This window comes from Pongo abelii, chromosome 4 (genome assembly GCF_028885655.2).
Source record: "Pongo abelii isolate AG06213 chromosome 4, NHGRI_mPonAbe1-v2.0_pri, whole genome shotgun sequence".
In the NCBI taxonomy this organism is placed as follows: domain Eukaryota; kingdom Metazoa; phylum Chordata; class Mammalia; order Primates; family Hominidae; genus Pongo; species Pongo abelii.
In genome coordinates, this window is record NC_071989.2 from 149,271,898 (window position 1) to 149,297,878 (window position 25,981).

Consider the following 25,981-nt stretch of genomic DNA (forward strand, 5'->3'; position numbering starts at 1 on the left):
TTCAGTAGTCCCCGAAATGGCAATCATTTCCCTTTCCCCAATACACAGTTACTCTGGTAAAAAGCCATAGGTCTCCATGGGGAAGGATGAGAGAAAGACTAACAGCATAAATTGTTGTCAGTGTCATCCTTGTATCCCTGGGATAAATCCCACTTGGTCATAATAAGTGATCTTTTAACAGCATAAATTGTTGTCAAGGGGACCCAGCCTCCCCTTCATTTAAGGGATTCTAGGTCTGTAAACTGGTTTAAGTCTGGAAATTGATTGAGGGGCTGTGATCCTCTGTTTTTATAATTCAAATTAGTCTTTTGTCCACTTGACCTGGAAGTTTTCTGCTTATATAAATTAAATAAGAATGCAGTAGGCTTCCTATCATTTTCACTTCTAGGAACACCATGATTAATTAACAGATGCCAGAGATCTACATGACTCAGACTATTCTGATTGCTGCTTTGCCTCTGGTGTCCATTATGGTAGCTACGCCCACCTTGCCTTTGACAGTTGAGTGGCCCCTGCCACCTCGAGAGCCAATTATTCCCATTGCATTTAAGTTTTGTAGTTGAGTGACTGTGGTTTCTACCGTAGAATCTAGCATACAGAGAAGAGCAATCACAAAGCTCTTCAAGGATGCAGGTGCTCCCCTCACAAATCTGTTTTGCAAAGTATTAGTCAAGAATATATCTTCTGGATCCTCCCAGCTGGGATGAGTAGGTCTCAACTGACTAATCCACTCTACCATCCCAATCTCCCTAAGCCTTTTGATCCCTTCCTCTACATTAAACCAAGGGAGATCAGACATTTCCAGCTTGCTCACAGTGGGCCATCTTTTAATCCACATTTCAGCTAACCAAGCACATAAATTATTAGAACCTTTTTAAACTCCCCAAGCTGCAACATTAAATGCAGAATCCCTGCTTAGTCGGCTCAAATCAATAAATTCAGCTTGATCCAATGCCTTGGATCTATATTCCATCCACCATTATCCCACACCCTTAATATCCATTCCTATGCCAGTCCTCCAGATTTTTGCTTATATAAATTAGAAAGCTCAAGCAGTTCTTTTCGAGTGTAGCACACCTCCTCGTGGGTCACACTCTGAACCTCACCCCTAGGGCCCTCCTGGGACTTTAGTCTAGTTTATAGGTCTAGAAGCAAACAGGGGTGGTTGGGGGTGGGTCCTGAGGAGAATCAACATTATCTTGCCTGGCAACGGCCTCAGGGGAGACCATCACTGTTGCCTCAGGCAGTGCAGGGTTTATCTCCTCAGACAAAGGTGGAAAGGCTGATGGCAGTGTGGGTTGGGGAGGACATGTTGCCACTACTGGGGATGAGAAAGCTGTTTCTTCTGGCAAAAAAAGGTTCATCAGAATTTACAATCTCAGTGTCCCCAGCTTCATCAGGGTCCTTTCACATATCCCCATTCCAAGTTTCAGGATCCATTTCTTTTCCAATCAATGCCCTCATTTCAACAGTAGACACCTGGCAAGGCTGTGCATGCACCTTTCATTGCAGGTCAGCCACTGGTATGATAAGAACTTGTGTCTGATTTCCCGCAATTTCAGCTCTTTCTCTACAGGAGATAAGACTCTCACTCAGGGCAATCTTAGCAGGTTTGAGACTCAGTATCTGCTTCTGAAGCTAGGAATTAGAATCCTTAAGTTCATCATTTTCTTTCATCACTTTGTCCAGTGAACTTAGGAGCAACCAACCAACTTCATTATGTTCCTTGGTTCCCCACATATGGTCAAAGGTATTATATATAGAGTTACTAAACTCCTTGCCTCTCACGAACGGTGAATCAGGAGTGTCAAATGAATTTATTTTGTGTAACTCTGTAAACAGTTTGTGCCAAGGACTATCAGTGTTCTCCATACTATTAGAAGTACAGTCCTTAGCATTTTTGGGTCTAATCATATTAAGCAGCCATCTCCAGAAACCCCAAAACCAATGAAAGAACTCCATCCTTAATAGTCTGTTCCTCTAGAACCACTCCTGGGACCAAAATCTGTATGAGTCAGGGCTCTCTAGAGGGACAGAACTAATAGGATAGATGTATATATAAAGGGGAGTTTATTAAGGAGTATTAACTCACATGATCACAAGGTCCCACAACAGGCCATCTGCAAGCTGAGGAGCAAGCAAGCCAATCCAAGTCCCAAAGCTGAAGAACTTGGAGTCCAATGTTCAAGGGCAGGAAGCATTCAGCACAGAAGAAAGATGTAGGCTGGGAGGCTAAGTCAGTCTAATCTCTCCATGTTCTTCTGCCTGTTTTTATTCTGGCTGTGCTGGCAGCTGATTAGATTGTGCCCACCCAGATTGAGGGTGGATCTGCCTTTCCCAGTCCACTGACTCAAATGTTAATCTCCTTTGATGACACCCTCACAGATACACCCAGGAATAATACTTTGCCTCCTGAAATCCAATCAAGTTGACCCTCAGTATTAACCAGCACACTAAGTATTTTTTTTTTTTTTTTGGCAGGTGTTGTAAAAGGGATTGAGTTCTTAATTTGATTCTCAGCTTGGTTATTGTTGGTGTATAGCAGTGTTGCTGATTTGTGTGCATTGATTTTGTATCCTGGAACTTTACTGAATTCATTTATCAGATCTAGGAGCTTTTTGGATGAATCTTTAGGGTTTTCAGAGTACATGATCATATTGTCAGCGAACAGCAACAGTTTAACTTCCTCTTTTCCAATTCGGATGCCCTTTATTTCTTCCTCTTTCTGATTACTCTGGCTGAGACTTTCAGTACTATGTTGAATAGAAGTGGTGAAAATGGGCGTCCTTGACTTATTCCAGGTCTCAGGGGGAATGCTTTCAACTTTTCTCCATTCAGTATGATGTTGGCTGTGGGTTTGTCATAGATGGCTTTTATTACTTTGAGGTATGTCCCTTCTATGCCAATTTTCTTGAGGGTTTTTATCATAAAGGGATTTTGAATTTTATTAAATGCTTTTTCAGCATCAATTGAAATGATATATGGTTTTTGGTCTTCATTCTGTTGATATGATATATCATATTGATTGATTTGTGTATGTTGAATCATCCTTGTATGCCTGGGATAAATCCCACTTGGTCATAATAAGTGATCTTTTAACTGTATTGTTGAATTCAGTTTGCTAGTATTTTGTTGAGGATTTTTGCATCAATATTCATCAGATATATTGGCCTGGAGTTTTATTTTATTTTGATGTGTCATTGTTTGGTATCAGGATAATACTGGCCTCATAGAATTAGTTTGGAAGTTAACCCCTCCTCTACTTTTTGGAATAGTTTGAGTAGGATTGGTATTAGTTCTTCTTTAAATGTTTGGTAGAATTTGGCAGTGAAGCCAATGGGTCCCAGGCTTTACTTTGCTAGGAGACTTTTTGTTACAACTTTGATCTAATTACTTGTTATTGGTCTGTTTAGGTTTTAATTTCTTCATAGATCAACCTTGGTAAGTTGTACGTGTCTAGGAATTTATCCATTTCCTCTAGATTTTTAAATTTATTGGCATACAGTGGCTCATCATAGCCACTAATGATCCTTTGAATTCCTGCAGTATCAGTTGTAATGTCTCCTTTTTCAGCCCCGATTTTATTTACTTGGGTCTTCTCTCTTTTTTTCTTCATTAGTCTGTTTAAAAGTTTGTCGATTTTATTTATCTTTTCAAAAGATTGAGTTTTTGTTTTGTTGATCTCTTGTATTTTCATCATTTCAAATATATTTCTGCTTTGATCTTTATTATTTTCTCTACTAATTTTGGATTAAATTTACTCTTGCTTTTCTAGTTCTTTAAGATGTATAGTTAGGTTATTTAAATGAGGTTTTCATTCTTTTCCAATGTAGGCAACTACAGCTATAAATTTCCCTCTAATAGTACTCCTTTTGTTGTATCTCATAGGTTTTGGTATGTTGTGTTTCCACTATCGTTTGTTTGAATCAAATTTTCAATTCCCTTTTAAATTTCTTTATTGACCCACTGGTCATTCAGGAGCATATTGTTTAATTTCCATGTGTTCATGTAGTTTCCAAAATTCCTCTTTTTTATTTCTAATTTTACTTCATTGTGGTCAGAGAAGAATCTTGATATGATATCATTTTTTAAAAAATATTTTAGGACTTGTATTGTGACTAGCATATGGTCTATCCTTGAGAATGATCCATGTGCTGAGGAGAAGAATGTGTATTCTGCAGCTGTTGGATGAAATGTTCCATAAATATCTATTAGGTCAATTTGTTCTATAGTGCAGATTAAGTCTGATGTTCCTTTGTTGAGTTTTTGTCTGTCAGTTCTGTCCAATACAGAAAGTGGGGTGTTGAATTCTCCACCTATTATTGTATTGCAATCTCTATCTCTCTTTTAGCTCTAATACTATTTGCTTTTTATATCTGGGTGCTTCAATGGTGGGTGCATATATATTTATAATTGTTATATCCTCTTGCTGAATTGACCCCATTATCATTATACAAAGACCTTCTTTGTCTCTTCTTACAGTTTTTGTCTTGAGATCTATTTTATCTGTTGTAAGTGTAGTTACTCCTGCTCCTGTTTTGTTTCCATTAGCAAGGAATATCTTTTCCCATGCCTTTATTTTCCAGTCTATGTGTATCTTCATAGGTGAAGTGTTTCTTGTGGGCAACAGATCATTGGGTCATTTTTTCATCCATTCAGCCACTTTATGTCTTTTTATTGGAGAGTTTAGTCCATTTACATTCAATATTTTCATTTAAGGAGGAACTTCCTCCTGCCATTTTGTAATTTGTTTTCTCGTGGTTTCATGGCCATCTCTCCCTTCTTTCCATCTTCTTTTTCATGAAAATAATTTTCTCTGGTGGTATGATTTAATTTCTTGTTTTTTATTTTTTGTGTATCCATTGCATGTTTTTCGATTTGAGGTTACATGAGGTTTATGACTTATCTTATGACCCATTATTTTAAACTGATGGCAACTTAACAGATTGCATAAACAAAAAACAAACACACAAAAGGAAAACTAATAAAAGTTCTACACTTAACTTTATCCTCCTGCTTTTTAACTTTGTGTTGTTTCTCTTTGTCTCATTGTACTATGTTGTGAAAAGTTGTAATTTTGTTTTTTTTTTTTTTTTTTGAGACAGAGTCTTGCTCTGCTACCAGGCTGGAGTGCAGTGGCCTGATCTTGGCTCACTGCAACCTCTGCCTCCTGGGTTCAAGCGATTCTCCTGCCTTATCCTACTGAGTAGCTGGGACCACAGGCACGCACCACCACACCCACCTAATTTTTATATTTTTAGTAGAGACGGGGTTTCACCATGTTGGCCAGGATGGTCTCGATCTCTTAACCTAGTGATCTGCCCGTCTTGGCCTCCCAAAGTGCTGGGATTACAGACATGAGCCACCATGCCTGGCCAGGTTGTCATTATTTTTGACCAGTTCATCATTTACTCTTTCTACTTAAGATAAGTTTACATACCACAATTACAGTGTTATAATATTCTGTGTTTTTCTGTATGCTTATTCTTACCAGTAAGTGTCTGGGCATTGAAGAGCTAGGTATTTCTTGTAGTCTTTGCAGTCTGGGCTTGTTTGTCCCTGTCCTTCTTGAGAAGGTTTTCCAGAAGGTTTTTATTTGAAGGAGCTTGGGCCTCAATCCCAATAATACTGTGGTTTTTGCAGACTAGTAGAGGTACCATCTTGGAGGTCTTGAATAAGATCCAGAATGATTATCTGGATTGCCAGGCAAAAGCACTTGTTCTTTTCCCTTACTTTCTGTCGAACAGTCTCTCTCTCTGTCTCTCTCTCTCTCAAGGTGCTGGGCCATCTTGAACTAGGGGTATGGCGATGCAAGCACTTCTGTGGCCCCCACCTTGGATTGTGCTGGGTCAGACCTGTAGCCGGCACAGCCCTGGGTCTTGTCCAAGCCTGCTGTAACCACTACCTGACTACCACTTATGTTCATTCAAGGACCTAGGGCTCTAAGATCAGTAAGGGGTGACACCAGCCAAGTTTGCATCCTTCCCTTTAGGGTAGCAAGTTCCCCCCGGCCCTGGGCAGGCCCAGAGATGCTACTTGGGAGCCAGGGATTGGAGTCAAAATACTTAGAAATTTGCCTGATATTTTATTTGACTATGGCTAAGCTGGCACTCAAACCACAAGGCAAAGTCTTTCCCATTCTTCCTTCCCCTTTCCACAGGCAGAGGTGCCTCTCCCTGTGGCCAATACTACCACTGGTCCACAGGGAATCTGCCTGGCCACTGCTGATGTTCACTTAAAGCTTAAGGGCTGTTCAGTTGTGTTGTGGTGAATGCTGCCAGGCCTGGGACTCTTCAAGGAAGTGGGCACCCCTCTGCCCTGGGGAAGATCCAAATATGCTTTCCAGGAGCCAAAGCTTGGACTTGGGGACCCCAAGAGCATGCTTGTTGCTCTACTCCACCTGGCCAAATTGGTACCAAAGGTGAAAGACAAAGTCCCATTTACTTTTTCCTCTGTTTCTGTCAAACAGAAGGAGTCTTTCACTGTAGCCACCACAACTAGGAATGTGCTGGATCACACCTGAAGTCAGCACATCTCAGAACCAGGTAGTATACTACCTGGATATCACTGCTGGTTATTTGGTGTCCAAGGGCTCTTTAGTCAGCAGGTGATTAATCTTGTCAAGGCTGGTCCTTCCCACCAAGGCAATGGGTTTTCTATTTGTCCAGGGTGTGTCTAGAAATGTCATCCATGAGCTAGGGCCTGGAATGGGAGCCTCATGACTCTACTCAATGCCCTATCCTACTGTGGCTGAGCTGGCATCCAAGATGCAAGACAAAGTCCTCTTTACTCTTTGCTCTCCTCTCCTTAAGCAGAAGGAAGGAGTCACTTTTGTTGCTGCAAGCTTCACTGCCTGGGATTAGGGGAGGGGTGGCACAAGCACTCTCTTAGCTGCCCCAGCTGATGACTTCCTAGGACATGTGCCACCCTATCCCTCTGGTTCTGAGCCCAGCCCAGCACTAGGAGTTACCTAGGAATTGCAATCCTTGTGTCCTAGACTGTCTTTCAAGTTTACCTAGAACCTCAGAGCACTTAAGCCTATAGAGATGAGGCTTGCTGAGAAACTCGAGTTCTGACTGCTGGGATGAGTGATTCGCCTCTGGCCAGGCCTGTTCCAAAAGCTCCCTTCATGTGCGGCTGCTGGCTGAGTCCAGCACAGTGTTGTTCCCTGCTATGACAGCACCGAGTTTAATGTAAAGTTCCCCAGTTGCTGTGCTTTACCTCCTCCAAGTGCGCAGACTCTCCAGGGTTGCTCAGCTGCTGCTGGCGGATATGGGAGGGGTGATGGTGGTGACTCCAGAGTGTCTCTCCAACCCTCTTCAATGCCTCTTTTAGTGATATGTTGTTAAATCCAGGTACTACGATTGCTTACCTGATGTTTGGCTTTTGTAATGACGCTTTTCTGTGTGCAGATAGTTGTTACAATTTGGTGTTCATGTGGTGGGGGAGGGGGTGATGGTGTAGGCTTCTGTTCCACTATCTTGCTCCACCTCAATAGTCTGATGTGCAGAAGCTCTTTAGTTTAATTAGGCCTCATTTGCCAATTTTTGGTTTTGCTGCAAGTGCGTTTGGCATCTTTGTCATGAAATCTTTGCCAGGGCCTATGCCCAGAATGATATTTTCTAGGTTTTTTTCTATGGTTTGTATAGTTTTAGGTTTTACATTTAACTCTTTAATCCATCTCAAGCTGATTTTTGTTCATGTTGAAAGGAAGGGGTCCAGTTTTCAGTCTTCTGCATATGGTTAGCTAGTTCTCCCAGCAATATTGAGTAGGAAGTCCTTTCTCCATTGCTTGTTTTTGTTGAAGATCAGATAGTTGTAGGTGTGCAGCTTTATTTCTGGGTTCTCTAACCTGTCCCATTGGTCTCAGTGTCTGTTTTTGTATTAGTACCATGTTGTTTTGGTTACTGTAGCCTTGCAGTATAGCTGAAGTTGGGTAGTGTGATGTCCTTCTTGTTCTTTTTGCTTAGGATTGCTTTGACTATTTGGGCTCTTTTTTTTCCATATGAATGTTAGGATAGTTTGTTTTTCTAATTCTATGAAAAATAATGTTGGTAGTTTGATAGGAACATCACTGAATCTGTGAATTGCTTTGGACAGTATGGTTATCTTAACAATGTTGTTTCTTCCTACCCATGAGCGTGGAAGGTTTTTCCATTTGTTTGTATCATCTCTGATTTCTTTCAGCAGTGTTTTATAATTCTTTTTGTAGAGATCTTTCACATCCTTGATTAGCCATATTCCTAGGTATTTTCTTTTTGTGTATGTCTATTGTAAATGGCATTGTGTTCTTGATTTGGCCCTCAGCTTGGATGTTGTTGGTGTACAGAAATGCTGATTTTTGTACACTGATTTTGTGTGCTGAAACTTTGCTGGAGGTTTTAACAGATGTAGGAGCTTTTTGGCAGAGAATATAGGGTTTTCTAGGTATAAAATTATATTGTCTGCTAAGAGAGATATGTTGACTTCCTCTCTTCCTATTTGGATGCCTTTTATTTCTTTCTCTTGCCTGATTTCTCTGGCTAGGACTTCCAGTAGGATGTTGAATAGGAGTGGTGACAGTGGGCATCCTTGTCTTATTCCAAGTCTCAAGAGGAATGCTTTGGATGGTATCAATCCTTTTAAACTTATTGAGGATTTTTTTAGATAATATTCCATGTGCAATTAGAAGAATGTATATTATGCTGCTGTTGGCTGAATATTCTATAGATGTTGCTATGATATGAATGTTTGTGTTCTCCAAATTCATAAATTGAAACCTAATTCTCATGGTGATGGTATGAAAAGGTGAGACGTTTCAAATGTAATTAAGTCATGAGGGCAGAGCCCTCATGAATGGGATTGGTGCCCTTATAAAAGAGGCCCAGAGAGGTGCCTTGCCTCTTTCACCATGTGAGGACACAGCAAGAATGTGACATCCATGAACCAGAAAGTGGCCCCTCCCCAGACACTAAATCTGCTGGTGCCTGAATCATGAACTTCCAAGCCTCTAGAACTGTGAAAAATAAATCTCTCTTGTTTACTAACTACACAGCATATGGCATTTTGTTATAATATCCTGAACAGACTAAGACACATATCGTTTAGGTTAGTTGGTTTTTAGTGTTGTTCACATCTTTCATTTCCTAGTGATCTTCTGCCTAGTTGTTGTCCATTATTGGAAGTGGAGTATTAAAGTCTCCAATTATGACTATTGAATTGTCTATTTCTCCCTTCATTTCTGCCAGTTTTTGCTTCATGTGTTTTGGAGCTCTATTATTAGATGCAAGTATGTTTTTAGTTGCTATATCTTCCTAATTGGTCCTTTTGTCATTATAAAATGTCCTTCTTGATTTCTAGTAACACTTTTTGTCTTGTAGTCTGTTTTGTCTGATATTAGTGTAGTCACTCCAGCTATCTTGTGGTTGCTGTTTGTACAATATATGTTTTCCCATTTTTTTTACTTTCAATCTGTTTGTATCTTTGAATCTAAAAGTGTCTCCTGCAGACAACACATAGTTGGATCTTGTTTTCCTAAAAACTCTAGACTGACAATTCTGCCTTTTGATTGGGTTCTTTAATGTATTCACATGATGTTACTATTGATATATTTGGATTTATGTTTGTTATTTTACTCCTTTTTCTATATGTTTTAATTCTGTTTTTTCCTATACTTTTCATTTACTGATTTATATTAAGTGAATATTTTAGAATGTAACATGGTAATTTTTAAAATAAATTTTAAACTGTATCTTTTGAGTTATTTTCACAGTAGTTTCTCTAGAGTTTACCATATATATTTTAGCTTATTGGTATCTGTTTCAGATTTATATTAACTTAATTCTAGTGAGATACAAATATGTTACTTCTAGATAGCTTTATTCCTCTTCTGCCTTTTGTATTACTGTTACACATATTACATCTTGTGGTGGATTGAATTGTGGGCCTCAAAAATATATGTCCACATAGTAACCTTTGGAACCTGTGACCTCATTTGGAAATGAGTCTTTGAAGACATAATTATATTAAAGATTTGGGGATGAAATTACCCTAAATTTTTCAGGTGGGGGCTAATTCCAGTGAAAAGTTTGTTTTGTTTTTTAAATAAGATATAGAAGATGAGAAAACAGACACAGAGGAAAAGCCCATGCGAAGATGGAGACAGAGATTGGAGTGATGTCAACAGCCACCAACACCTGGAACAGGCAGAAACAGATTCTCCGTAGAGCCTCTAAAGGGAGTGCAACCTTGCCAACATCTTGAGTTTTGATTTCTCCTCTCCAAACCTGGGAGAAAAACTGTCTTAAGCAACCCAGTGTGTAGTAATTTGTCACAGCAGCCACAGAAAACCAATGCACATTTATAGTATTATATACCCAACAAATACATCGCTATAATAATTATTACTTTATGTAATCTTATATTTTTTAGAGGCACTAAGAGAAAAAAGGAGAAAATTATATATTTATAGCATTTCTTATTTGTCATTGCTAGTTCTATTCATTTATTCTCGTGGATTCATATTACCATCTGGTGTCATTTTTTTTATCAGATACAGCTGTTCTCCCACACACCTCTTTTATACTGTAATTGACAAATTTGTTATATTTCTATATGTTTTTGGTCCAACAATAGAGTTCTACATACTGTTTTATGCAATTAGTTCGACTCAGGTTTTCTATTTCACCTTCTAAGTGTGGCCCTTAGGCCAGGAGCAGTGGCTCACGCCTGTAATCCCAGCACTTTGGGAGGCCGAGGCAGGTGGATCACAAGGTCAAGAGATTGAGACCATCCTCGCCAACATGGTGAAACCCCGTCTCTACTAAAAATACAAAAATTAGCTTGGCATGGTGGTGTGCGCCTGCAGTCCCAGCTACTCAGGAGGCTGAGGCAGGAGAATTGCTTAAACCTGGGAGGTGGAGGTTGCAGGGAACCGAGATCATGCCACTGCACTCCAGCCTGGCGACAGAGCAAGACTGCATCTCAAAAAAAAACACAAAAAACTGTGGCCCTTAGAACTTAAAGTCATACTTTGGTTCATCAAATCAGTTCCAAGAGTAGGTGATCTAGCCCTTTCATTCTAAACACTACACATGTAGTACTAGAGTACAATATTGTATTTGTTTATTTTTTCAGAGTCAGGGTCTTGCTATGTTTTCTAGACTGGAGTGCAGTGGGGGCAATCATAGCTCACTCTAACCTTGAACTCCTGGGCTCAAGAGAATCCTCCTGCCTCAGTCTCCTAAGTAGCTAGGACTACAGGTGCACACCACTACACCCAGCTAATGCATTTTTTTAACAGACATAAAGCGCAGTTTTTTCACAATAGATTGACAACGATAATTCACGTCTTTTTTGCTAGATGATATTAAGCCATAGATCAAAAAGTCCTAGACTTTTATACTTACTTGAAAAAAACCTCAATTTTGCTGAATGCCATTGTATTAAGAGCTAATCTGTCTGGTCCAATCACATAATATATTTGCCTATATTCAAGTTTCATATTTCTACATATTTGATAAACATTAACACTAGATTTTCCTCTGTGCTGCAGATAAAAATTTTCTTCAACGATGTCTGAAAAGGGAGGCCTGCAACCACTACCAAACCACTCTACCTGAGATTAGTTTATTAGATAGAGCCTAACCTGAAATAAAAATCTGCTGATAGAACATTCTGTAAAAAAAGCTCTATTATGTTATAGTAGAGCTCATACTATATTATGGTTTCAAAGGTAATAAGAAAAATATCATCAGATCATCATTATGGTAGCTATTTTAAGGGAATTTAATAAAAATTTAACAGTTATCATCAAACACTGGCCACCTCAATTTTAAACAGTAAACACACGAATTACTCCCATAAAAATTATAAGCATAACAGGACACTTCTTGGCTACTATTCAATACTGACTTGGATGTTCTAGATAACACAAGATAAGATATATATGTGAATATCTATACACATATAGACATATTTATAGATGTGTGTGTATATATACAGTATATATATAAGATTTTAGAAAGGAGGATAAATATATATTACATGATAAAACTTATAGTCAATATAATTTTACACTTGTAAAATCCCAGAGAACCAAAGGAAAAAATAGAACTAAAAAAGAGTTCAATGAAATGATTAGTTTAAAAAATAAATATTAAAAATGTAACTTTCCCACATACCTTCAAATTGTAGAAATCCCAGTAAGCAAAAAGTGGTATTTCTACCAACTATAGATAAATGAAAATTCACCTTTAAATGTCTCTTATCCTCCATGAAACTCATCAAAAACAACAAAAAGTACAGCAGACAAAAAAATAAAGTCATATCTTTAATGAAACTCTGTAAAACATTTGAACCTCAACCATGATGTATATGAAGATAAGTTACTAAGTGCCATGAAGATTGGACCAAGATATGAAAATGCTAGGAGAGGATACCTTTCACTGGAGATCTTGGAAAGGGCTGGTATATTGGTATTTTCTAGAGTAGTGCTTCTCACTGAGATGCAAAACCAAAGACTCCTTGTTTTGGAATAAAAAGATCTAGGTACAGAGGCTAAGGGCAGGACTCTCTCATTATCCTATTTGTCAACACAAAATAAAGAAGGCAGGACTAAATCTGAGAGTGAGCAGATGCACCATTATTTCAAGATTGAACCTAAGGATGTGGCAAGGTAAGGAGAAAAGTCAGGATGACAAGTTGCTCTGCAGCCGCCAGTTCTCATCAGTTGAAGATATATTAAAACTATGGTACACATAAGCCACTCCATCAAACAATAAATATGGCTATACTGCAAGCAGTAAAAAACTGAACAGGCTCTGCTTCCATACAGTCAAGAACAAAAAGAAACACTTGACAAGGTTGAGAAAAATAAGTGGAAAAGAATAAAGAATTTAAAAGAACTGGAGAGAAAACTGTAGCTTTGGAATACAGAAAAAGGAGATACAGCATACTGCTAATAGATGTCCTCAAAGAGACCAAATACATAGACAAAGGGGAAAAAATCCAAATACATCATTCAAAAAAAAATTTTGAGATACAAACAAACTTCAGACTTTTACTTCCAGCAATGGAAATCTAGTTTGTCTTCAGCCAGTGGCATATCTCAGACAACAGGCAAGCCATGAGAATGGTTGTTGGACTGCAGTTTTGGACTCTATTACTACATGTATAGTATTTAGAATAAAAGAGCTGGGTCTCCTCATGTCAGCACTTATTTGACCAATGGGAGTATGATTTTAAGTTTTTAGGGTCACACTTTGAAGGTGAAATATAAAAAAAATTATAGAAAGATAAATTTTTGTTCAGATGCATCTACTTCAGCAATTTGGGAGGCTAAGGTGAAAGGATCATTTGAGCCCAGAAGTTTGAGACCAGCTGGGCAACATAGTGAGACCTTGTCTCTACAAAAAATTAAAAATTAGCTGGGCATGGGGGCGCTTGGCCTAGGAGTTCAAGACCAGTCTGGGCAACATAGTGGGACCCTGTCTTTATAAAATATTTTTTAAAATTAGTTGGGCGTGGTGGTGTGTGCCTATAATCCTGGCTACTTGGGAGGCTGGGGTGGGAGGATCACCTGAGCCCAGAGAGGTAGGGGCTGAAGTGAGCCATCTTCACACCACTGCACTCCAGCCTGGACGATGAAGTGAGATTCTGTCACAAAAAAAGGACAAAATGAAATATCAGCAATGAAAGGTCCTGCTAAAGAGAAGGTTTGTTAATTCATAATTTTAATGTTTATCTGGTCATCTTATCCAAAAGGCAAAAATCTTTAGCCTCCCTTATCTCTGGGATATCCTTCTCTCTTAAATGTTGCTTTCTCACAAATCCCAATTTACTTGAATAAGAATGCAATGTTATGCCAAAAGTTAGGGAGGCATATGGTGGGACAAATCCTACTGGGTGGATGCTTTCTTCATTCTTTTCACAAATGAAATCTTCTGAAAATAGACGTCAGTGGCAGTTTAAATAGAGAAATGGGAAAAAGGGAAGCCAAAAATCTGAGAAGCGTGTGAAGGAGGAGGAGTTTCTGTGAAGATTTCCCATACTGTTCTCTGTATGCATTTTTCCTTTTTTCCTCACGCCCTAATCTATACCCACACATACTGTCCCTCTAGGTGCAGCTCAGAATTCCTAAACCTGGTATAATTGGAGGCATGGCTGCAGACCTAAAAGTAAGGGGCCTGTCAAAAGTTCGGTATATCTTTACAGTTGTATTTCATCTGTTTAAGGCAGAAAGAATAAACTTTCATTCCAAAGCAGTTAGCTTGCTTAGCAGCATTAATTTAAAATGAAGAAATGCACATCCTAATCTCTGGCACTGAAGCAGAAAATTAGTTTTGGTTTAGAAATCTGGTGAAGAATAAGTTCAATGGGCTGTTTTGCATCCTGGTGAGATCTAATGAGGTCTGTACTTGTGACTACCTAATAGGCTGACATATTTCCTCCTTTAATTTTATCTGAGACTTGGTGTCGATGATTTTTTGGTTTCTTAATTCAAAAAGGCAAACTAGCCAAGGGGTATTTACTACTAATATTGCCTTATATCACAGTGTGCCCTTTCTAGTTCCCTAGAAGAGATACGGAATGGGTTTGTGTGTTCAGGGAGGTAACTGGTTTTTAGTGGAACACTGGCGTTATCAATCCCACTCAGTGTTAAAAAGAGAATGCCAGAGCTACCCCTTTCCCCACCATTTTAATCAGCAATTTTTAAATATTTTCAAATATTATAGAAATATGCAGGCTGATGCCAGGTGCGGTGGCGCGGGGCTCACACCTGTAATCCCAGCACTTTGGGAGGCCGAGGCAGGCCAGTCACTTGAGGTCAGGAGTTCGAGACCAGCTTGAGCAACATGGCAAAACCTCATCTCTAATAAAAATACAAAAATTAGCCGAGCATGATGGTGCGCGCTTGTAGTCCTAGCTACTTAGAAGGCTGAGGCAAGAGAATCGCTTGAACCTGGGAGGGGGAGGTTGCAGGCAGCCCAGATTGTGCCACTGCACTCCAGCCTGGGTGACAGAGCAAGACCCTGTCTCAAAAAAAAAAAAAAAGAAAATAAGAAAATAAAAAAAGTTAAAAAAAAATGCAGAGTGAGTGCAGGGGCTCATGTCTGTAATCCTAGCATTTCAGGAGGCTAAGATAAGATGGGAGGATCACTTGAGCCCAGGAGTTTGAAACCAGACTGGGCAACAAAGCAACACGCTCATCTCGGAAGGAAGGAGGGAGGGAGGGAGGGAGGGAGGGAGGGAGGGAAGGAAGGAAGGAAGGAAGGAAGGAAGGAAGGAAGGAAGGAAGGAAGGAAGGAAGGAAGGAAGAAAAATTTCAAACATACACAAAAGTTGAGAGAATTGTGTAATTGACCCCAATGTACCATCACGCAGCTTCAATAATTATCGATACTTTTAGGCAGGTTTCTACTAGAAAATATGTCCTGGAAACTTTAATTCTTGATCTGTGTTCAGATTTTGCCTTTCAAATTTTTCATTATTGGGGCTTTGGACATATTGCACCTGTATTAAAAGAAGGATTTGAGTGAGGAATTTAGTGCTTCATAGTCAATAGTCAATGAGTCTCCTTTTGGCTCGCCTCCTTCTTAGGGAAAGGAACTGGTTGTAGGGTGTTAGGCAGAATTTGGGTGTATCTGTTGTGGCTCAGAGATATTTCTCATAGAACTGATCACTGTCCCAATATCCACACAAAAGACCAAATTAAAAGCGAGGAGAAATACCTAATGTAAATGACGAGTTAATGGGTGCAGCACACCAACATGGCGCATGTATACATACGTAACAAACCTGCACGTTGTGCACATGTACCCTAGAACTTAAAGTATAATAATAATAATAATAAAGCGAGGCTGGAGAAAGGGTGGTTATCTAGCCTATTCTTATGCTGCCTCATGGTGTTTTCTAAGTATTTACAGAAAGAAAATTTACAGAGTAGTTTCCTGGTCAAATTCTGATGAGTATCTCAGTACTTTCCCCTCCACTTCTCACGTCCTCTTTGGGGACGGGTCGTCAAATCTTTGAGTTTCTAGTTATTGGTATTGACTGGTTTATAACCTCCTCTTTCACCCAGATCGTCAAGGGCCGTTTGCAAAGCACTCCCAAGTAGAGCCTCTTGGAGAAGGAGAAACTGCTGTCACGCAAAAAAAGCCTTGAGCTCGCTGGCTCCGCTGCCTCGAAAAGCCAGAGTCCGGAGGCAGTTTGATGCGGACACTATTCCCCAACCTTCTTCCCCTCCTTGTCGTCTCTATTGCACTCTTGGCAGCTCCTGGTATACAAGAGGGTGCAGGACAGACTTCAACCCGCAGCAGGATCCATCGCGGAAAGCCCCGCAGCACTTGCTTCGGGGGGCTCCTGTTTCCTTAAGCCTAGAAGGTGTGGTCGCTCACGTTCACGGTCCCGCCTCTCGCGACCTCAGCCCGGCAGCTCCACGCCGAGTCCCGCCTTCTCCGCGGGAGAGGTGCGCCGAGGTCAGAGCGCCGGGACCCGACGCACGGCTCCCAAAGGGTGGCAGGAGGAGCCCAGCGGGGCTCAGCCTCAGTTACCAGCAATCTGCGGGCAGAGGATGTGGAGGTTAAGATCTGGACAGCCTCCGGGCGTTGTCCTAGAAAACACCGTTTAAGGAGAGAAGTGTTAGTGTCTCGGGGCGTCTCCCAGGCTCCGCCCTGCGCCCGCTGCTACTGGAGACGGCACCTCTCGCGCCGGGGCGGGCGGCCTCGTCTCTGCACCCCTAGGCGGCGCTGCGCTCCTCAACACCCGGCCGGCTCCGCTTTCCCAGACGGCTGCCCAGCCTCCAGCCGGCCAGCCCGGGCAATGCCGGCGGTCGGGAGGCGCAATGTCGGCGGTCGCTGAGTATCCAGCCCGCAGCAGTGACGGCCGGCAGGAGCGTGCTCTTCCCCGCGGCTCGTGCTCTCCAGGAGTCCGAAGCATGGTCCTGGGTCACCGTTGGTGTAGCGTGTTGGTGGAACGTGGACGCCTAGAGGGAGGATGGTGGGCTGGGGGGTGGCAGTTTTATGTTTCTGGGTTTTCTGCGGCGCTGCAGCGGGACAGCTCGAGTACTCAGTGCCAGAGGAGACGGAGCGGGGCGTAGCCGTAGGCAATGTCTCCGCGGACTTGAGGCTGCCAGCGGCCGCTATGTCCTCGCGGAACTTTCGCTTCCTTTCCAGCCACCGCGAGCTCTACTTCGGGGTGGATCTACCCAGCGGCAACTTGGTGGTCAGAGAGCCTGCGGACCGCGAGCGGCTGTGCAGGGCCAAAGCTGCCTGCGTCTTGACTTACGACCTGGTGCTCGAGGACCCGCTGGAGCTGCACAAGATTCGGATTCACGTCCTGGACACCAAAGACAACTCACCTCTCTCTCCTGCCGGCGACATGCAGCTGCACATCCCCGAGTTCGTGACGCCCGGAGCCCGCTTTACTCTCCCGAATGCCCAAGATGACGACGACGGAAGCAATGGGATACTAAGCTACAGCCTAAGCCCCAGTCAGCACTTTCGCTTGGACATGGGATCGCGGGTTGACGGCAGCGAATACCCGGAGCTGGTGTTGGAGAAAGCACTGGATCGCGAACAGCGCGCCACCCACTTGCTGGTGCTTACAGCTCGGGACGGCGGGCTACCTGCCCGCTCAGGAGACGCACAAGTCACCATCATTGTGGTGGACACAAATGACAACGCGCCTGTATTTGAGCGCTCGGTATACCGCACCAAGGTTCCAGAGACTGCACCCAATGGGACTGTGTTATTCCGAGTTCAAGCCTTGGATCCAGATGAAGGGTCCAATGGGGAAGTCCGATACTCCCTAAGCAATAGCACGCAAGCAGAGCTGCGACACCGCTTTCACGTGCACCCTAAAAGTGGGGAGGTGCAAGTAGCTGCTTCACTAGGTCCGCCTGAAACGCTCTTGGAGGCATATATTGAGGCGAGGGACGAAGGTGTCTTTGGTTTAGCTAGCACCGCTAAACTGCTGGTGGAGGTGACTGACGTGAACGATCATGCCCCCGAACTGGACTTCATGACTCTTTCGAACCCAGTACCCGAGGACGCTGCCCCTGGCACAGTGATTGCTCTCTTTAGTGTAAAGGATGAAGACCTCGATTCTAATGGTAGGGTCATTTGTGGCATGTCTAGTGCAGGCCCTTTTCAGCTGACGGCTTCCTTTGACAACTACTACAGCCTGCTGATTGATGGGCCCCTGGACCGGGAGCAGATCAGTGAATACCAAGTCCTGATCACGGCCTCAGATAGTGGCTCACCCCCACTTAGCACCCGAAGGACAATCACTGTGTCAGTTGCTGATGTGAATGACAATACACCGAGGTTTCCTCAACCCCAGCAGGAACTTTTCGTTGCTGAAAACAATGGCCCTGGGGCCTCTCTAAGCCGAGTGTTTGCCCAGGACCCTGACCTGGGGAAGAATGGCCTTGTCTCTTATGAGCTGTTGGATGTTATCTCTGAAGGGCCACCAGCCTCTAGCTTGGTGGCAGTGGAATCATCCAGTGGGGCTATCACTGCCAAAACTTCCTTTGACTTTGAGCAGCTCAGGGGGTTTCATTTCCAAGTAGAAGGCCGGGATGGTGGCATTCCTCCCAGAAGTGCAACAGTGACTATAAACTTGTTTGTGGTAGATAGGAATGACAATTATCCGGTTATCTTGTTTCCCTTGCCCAGAAATGGTTCTGTCCCAGTGGAAATTGTGCCCCGCTCTGCCAGGACTGGACACTTGGTCACAAAAGTGGTAGCAGAGGATGCAGACAGTGGTTCTAATGCCTGGCTTTCCTACCACATCTCCCGGGCGTCGGACTCTAGTCTTTTTAGAATTTCAGCCAATATAGGTGAGCTCCGTACTGCTCGCTTAGTTCTTCCCACTGATGCAGTTAAGCAGAGGGTGGTGGTAGTGGTTCGGGACCATGGAGACCCACCACTTTCCTCCTCTGTCACTCTGGGTGTGCTGTTGAGCAACTCTGTCCCTCAGTTACTTCCAGACTTTGAAGATGTCTGGGAACCAGGAGGGCAGCTTTCTGCCCAGAACTTGCATTTAGTAATTGCCTTGGCTTGTATTTCCTTTTTATTTCTGGGGTGCTTACTTTTCTTCGTGTGTACCAAGTTGCACCAGAGCCCAGGCTGTTGCGCTCAGAGCTGCTGTCGCTTTACAGAGGATCTGAGGTATGGAAGGAAGATGGTTTCAAATCCTTGTATGACATCAACCACCATAGATGTCACTACAGTTGAGAGACTTTCTCAGACTTATCTCTATCGGCCTTCTCTGGGACTTGGTTCTGATAATAACAGTTTGCTGTTGCGTGGAGAGTACAATGCTGCCGACCTGCGAAATCTTGCCACTGGGGTAGGACTGAATTTGCCAATATCCTGTATTCAGATTCGGAATAGGAAAGGGGATCACGCTAATGTCAATGCCATGGTAAGCAAATTTTATGGAATTTGATTCCTTTGACCAGGAGATGGCTGCTAGCTGTGTTCTGAAATATTTCTTAGACAAGCCTTTCACAACATTTCATCAATTGAATTAAACACTCCTTCTTAGCACTTCCTGTGCCAAGAAATCTGGAAGTATAGAAGTATTAGAAGATTGCCCTAAGGCCTCAAGGGACTTATAGTTTATTTTTGAGAAACAAGGGTAAAAATTAAAACCTATTTAAGAACAATAAAAGTAATATGACATAAAGGTCTAAAATTAAAAATAAAATACCAAAATATTTTATAAGCAACAGATGTATAAGGCACTCTAATATTTAAAGTGAAGAATGAAAAATATGTAAAAGTCTGCTTAATATGAATATAATATGGAAGGTGAGACATTTACTTAAGCTATTGCAATGCATTATTAAAAGATGACAATAACCACAAAAGATGTAAAAATAAATTACAATGGGGGTTAAAAGAAGGGAGAAAGGGAACATAAGAGAACATTTGAGTGGGGAGGAAGGAGTCAGAGAAGGCTTTGTGATAGAGATCACAGATTTAGTTGGATCTTTAATATGATATACCATTTAATAAAAAACAGTGTATTCTCTAGCTTATACTTTTCATGAATACCATTTTGGTGAAGGTGTCTTCTTTGGAATGACACCCTAAAACATAGCTAATAGCTCCATAGCAGTGTTGTGTAAGTACACAAAAGTTGTAAGCCTGTCTCGTAACATCTATTTATACTGATAGGAGATCATATTGTTGGATGTAGGACTTGACGACCTTTTGTTTTGTGTTTCTGTTGATAATATTTTACAAAGAGGAAAGATGAATAATTTTTATGTCAGAAATATTTGTGTGTTCAAAGGTGCACTTACCATCCAAAGTCCATTCAACTTGGATTTAATTTCTTTTATTTTAGAGGACAAATACACTTAACAAATAAGTAAATATCATATTTGAGGGTAATGTATCTAATAAAAGTTAAGTGATTCAAATACTTCAATTTATCTGTTAGTGGCCCTTGGCATTTCGAAACTTTTTTTTTTTTTTTTGAGACAGGGGTCTCACTATGTTGCCCCGGCTAGTCTCAAACTCCTAGCCTCAAGTGATCCTCCTGCCTAGGCCTCCCCAAGTGCTGGGATTACAGGCATGAGCCACTGCAGCTGGCCCTCAAACTTCTTGAGTGCAGTTAGGACAACATTTTGAAGCAATTCTACATTATTACTTTTTGACTTCTCATAGAAATCCTACATGCAAGAGAGGGAGGTGTATAGAAATTAAGGAAGGAAAATGAAGCCTTCCTTGTTTTACTATTCTAGGCAATAAGGGGAAAAGTGGCTTGTAAGTTATTCTTCCTCAAGTAATGATGTTAACTGCAAATAAAATAAATTTACATATGTTAAAATTTTCCGTACTTAATATTTTCATGATATAATAGAATCCAGCATATAAGATATGCTTAGTAAATGCTGACTGAATGAATAAATATGTGCATATACGAATTGGATGGTAACACTGTTCAACACAGAGGGAAAAACTTTAACTTACTTTTCTACTTTAGATGTGTATATGTGGTTAACAGTTTAAAGGTCACTTTCAAATGTACAGTTTCAATGATTATTTTCTTCCTCATGACATTCATTAATAACATAACAGGAATTTTCTGATTCTAGAGCTAGCATGAAAAACTTCAATGCTGTGTCTGGGACTAAGTATGAGTCCAGTTCTATAGATGACAAAGGAATTAATAGGTATGCACATCATTACATTGTGAAATTTGCAGTGGATACTATTTAATAGAATCTCAGTTAATTTTAGGGAAGGAAATTGGTGCACTACAATGCTAGTATTTCAGATATCAGAGCACTTAATATGTGAACACTTTTCCTACCAAGAAATTTCACTATTTATTTCTTTTACTTTCGTTGCTTTCCGTAACAAAAAGAGATGAGAATACCAGTAATGGCTACAAAGTTTGGGAGTGAGGAATTTTTTTTAGAAGCATATTTTCACTAGACTAGAAAGGAAACATAAGTAAGCCATAGGAAGGCCAATGAATCTAGAAGTTAGAAGGAAAATTAGCTATTTAAAAGGAAAAATATAGGAAATAACAGAGGAAAAAACAACCCTTCAAACCAAATTTTTAAACATATATGAATGATTAACAAAATAATAGAGATATACTGTTCATATGTGCAGGAATATTGTACCATCCCATTCATTCAGTTGAACAATCTTTTTCCATCATTGTTGATATTTTGCTTTTTAGGTAGCTCATTGGTCTGCTAATAATTGTTGTGGGCTGGATATTTCCTTATAAATAAATGAATTATGATTCATAAAAACATGAATAAAATCACTTCTATAAATATGGGGTATTTGTAATTCACAACGGCATTTGTTATTTACTTCTTCCTGTTCAATTACCTATTGATCTGATCTTAATTGTTTAGAAAAGAATTCTTGTCATAGTATCCTGAATGCCTTAATAACAACAGGATTCTAGAAATAAAATATTTATTGCTTTCATTTTATTTCAAATCATTTGAAAAGCATGACATTTAACAATGATTATAATGTGTGTGTCTGAGTCTTAGAGAATCATGTTGATGCATATGTGTTTATATTTTGCTCAAATTCTAAGTTCTTTCATTTTAGTTTACGGTAAATTTACAGTATATATTAACATAGCCTGTAATACTAAAAATTATGAGTTTAAGAAATTCAGGAAAACATGGTTTTTATCTCTATATTTCCAACTGATAATATTTAAGATATAAACAAAATTGATTCACTGATTGTATAACAATTAGACAATGTGTACCACATGTCCATTTTTTTCTGTTAATATTCTTGATGGGCAATTTAAATTTTTTAGAATGGTATCTAAGATGGTACCTCTGAGATATAAATTTCTACTTATTAAAAACTGATTGCATTGACAATTTTTAAAGGTATAAATATATTAATGTAGCAAAAATGCATGAAACACTTACCATACAACTGACCTTATTAAATTTCCACATGAAAGTTATACACAGTTTGAACATACCAATGTTATATTAGTGTATTGTTCACCTGGAATTAAAGCATCTTCTTTTTTGCCAGGATATATAGGAAATAGGATATCTCCTCTTTGCAATGTCATTTGTTAACAGTAGTAGAATGTTTATGGCATTCAAGGTGCTTTATTTAACATACATTCCAGAAGTAGACTTTCCCATAGGGTAATTAGATGTTTTGTATATCTATTTTGACTTTGAAGCTGATAACCACACTAAAAAACTTTAGAATGATGAAACTAAGGAGGTTTGCATGACATATGAAATATATTCAAATTAAAAAACTCATATAGACAACACAACAATATTGTATAATATAGACCCTCAAACCAGTAAAAAGGAAAGAAAAAGAACATTATAATTTGAGTGGACATAAGAGAAAAGCAATGCCTTGGAAACATATAAGTGGGAAAGTATTGACAACGTGTCTCATAATGTTAATGACCTATTGACTTTTGTTGTCTTCAATATTTTCAGTTAGAAGGAAACAATAATATTTCAACTAGGTTGAAATGAAGCTAGGTTGGAATGAAGGTGGACTAAATTGCTGAAAGGTTTTTACAATGCTCAAATGCATGTCATATGAATATCAGAAACATTAACACTTGACAGAACCTTAACTGAATATGGATTACAGTCCAGGATCCTGACTAAAGTATTATGGGAAGTAAGGAATTTGTTGGTAAGGGCTGTTCTTAAGAAACAAAGCTAAATAATAAAGGTAGATAGCCACTCATTTTGTTCCCAATTTTAATTGATGGTGTAAGGTAATGGTTCAGGATATAAATAAATTACATGTCTCTTTTATACTGCATTTATGAAAAAGAAAGGACTATAAACACAAAAGGTTATTATATATTCATTTGGAACTTGTTTTGGAGTCTAGAAATAAATATGCAATCTCGTATTCTCCTGTGCTGTAGAGAAAGATAAACACTTTATTTCTAACCCATCCCAAATTCCTTGGCTGTTCCTAGAGCCATCTGGTTACCATCTACAGATATCCTGTGTTCATAGGGGCACTCTAATGACATACCTTCAAAATGTATTCTGAATTCAAACACATTATGGTTATTCTTTAGAATTGTTAAGCAAAGACTACAGCTGTTTTGTTTAAACTCAAAATAATGTTAATATAAAATAAAAACCAATTAAGAGGTCTTAATAGTGGGTTTTTAGGTTGATTTGTCTTTTTCTTTTCTTATTAGGTTAGGCTGACCCTGTTAAACAAGTTGGAAATCCTGTCTCTCTCTCTCTGTCTCTCTCATATTTTTTTTCCTATTCCTTGGACACATTTACTGAGACTGGTGATACAGCTTTCTTAAATATTTGGTAGAATTCACTAGTGAAGCTCTCTGTACCTAAAGTTTTCTTTGTAGGAAAATTTTAATTGAGATCAAATTTCTTTGTATTTTTATTGCTCCTATTTCATTCCTGTACATTTAATTTTTTCAGCTATATGTTAGTTTTATCTGTACTTTTGAATATTTTGGCATAAAGTTGTTTATAACGTCCTGTTGTGACTTTTTTCACATCTGCAGGATCTGTAGTGATGTTTCCCTTTTCAATCCTGGTGTTAGTGTCACCTCTCATTTTTCTTGACTAGACTTGGAAGTAGTTTATTAATGATATTAGTCTTTCCAAGGCTAACTTTTGGTGTTTTGGGTTCTCTTTCTTGTATGTTTGCTTTCTATTTTATTAATTTCCATGTTTTATTAATTTATTTCCTTCCTTATATGTTTATATTTCAGTGTGCAACAGAAGTACTTTAAACATACTTTTCATTTCTATTTCCTCACACAAAATATTTGAAAGATTTGTACTTAATAGTGGAGATTTATCAAAATTAATAATAATCAGTGCTTCATCAAGGACATTCTTACTGGTATTTTTCTTACTGCAAATGTTCAGTCATGAATGTAATAACCACCAGTACAGTGTGGAGCGACTGCTTTGACTCCTTCTATGGTTCTGTGGTGGCCAGCTTTACCCACCAATGCTTTTGCATTATCAATGCAAGTGTAAATGTAGCGAAAAATGCAAATCATGTTTTAACATTATTTTGAAAATTATTTTCACCTCATGAACACCCAAAGGGTCCATAGACCACACTTTGAGAACTATTGTTCCAATTCTATTATTTCTTCTTTTTTTTTTATGAATTGTAACATTTCTGTAATGGGTCTTCAACTATTTGATTACCCTGAGGTACAGTTCACACAGGAAAGGCGGGATAAATGTTTGATTCTTTCCCTTTGTGTAGCAGTATTCAAAATAATGAATTGATTCCTGACCATCTTACAAACAGGACCAAGGCCTTTTTTAGGTGTCATTGTGAACTCATTGACTTAAACATATTTGATATGGCCCAATCCATGGCAATTATTATCTTTTTAATGATCAAATTATGCTAACTTTGGCAAGTTGGGAACTGTTCAGCTTTGCTTCTGAGTCTTTGTGAGTGTGTTTGTGTATCTTGTTTTAAACCTTTTATTTTGGAATAATTATAGATTCACAAAAAGTTGAAAAACTACTACAGAGAGATCCCATGTGCCCGTCACTCACTTTTCCCCAGTGATAACACCCTGAATCCTTTTCACGTGAGTCTTAATAGTCTTTTGAATGCTTCCTTGATTTCTGGTATTCCAAGATGTTCAGATTATCTTGTACATTTCCTTTCCCAGAATCAGCCATTTTTCAAAGAGCTTTCACTTATTTTTAGTGAAAGATGATACTTAGAGATATAATCTCAACAACAGGTGTGCTTATTGCTGCTGGGTCAGTTGGTGTTTCTAGGTAGTTTCAGTTACTGAGCTAAGGGATGTCTATTTTTTAAAAGATAAAATACATCACATGTTTATACTAATCTAATTCAAATTCAGCACTCCGAGGTTTTTACTTCATCAATCTTACATTCCTATTTCTCCCATACGTCAAATCCCAGTTTTCATTTACATCAACAGAATTACTCATTTGTTATCCCATGGGACACAAACAATGGACTTAGAAAACAATTTCAGCACTACAGAAATAATATGATACTGTAGCAGTTTAAGTTTTTGTCATTCTTTTCATTTATAAGGCACATCCTTACAAATGCCCAGTAGGCATGTACAGTCAAATTATTGTGTTTTAAAGTATCTTGGAAAAGTTCCTCTCTGTGAAGTTAAGCCACCAGCTAGATACAGAGCTAGGCTTTTTTCAAGTCGCTTTCAAATTTAGGGCTTGCTTTTTAAATTTTAATTTTCTTTTATAATTATGTGAAATATTTACATGGCTCCAAAAAAACTTATAAAACAAAATGTATTCAGAGAAGTCTAGTATCTACTATTCCATACAATACACATTCTTCCCCACTTTTTTTTCACTTATAAATATAAACTTGAGATTATTTCATAGTAGTATAGTATTTACACATATTCCATACTTCTTAATGGTGTCTTTTGATTAGCAATTAATGAGCTCCAATTTATCAATATTATCTTTTTTTTTTTTGAGACA

General features: G+C 39.5%; 1 protein-coding gene across 19 annotated transcripts in view; it reads left to right on the top strand.

The window, feature by feature from the left end:
- Window positions 1-25,981, top strand: part of PCDHA5 (protocadherin alpha 5) — a 219,670-nt gene that overhangs the window by 117,108 nt on the left and 76,581 nt on the right. For 3 of the 19 annotated variants that reach the window (XM_063723902.1, XM_054555123.2, XM_024246726.3), the window contains exon 2: window positions 10,089-15,209. In XM_063723902.1, coding sequence (XP_063579972.1) covers window positions 10,089-10,094 — 6 coding nt within the window. In that variant the 3' untranslated portion in view covers window positions 10,095-15,209. 19 annotated transcript variants of the gene reach the window in all.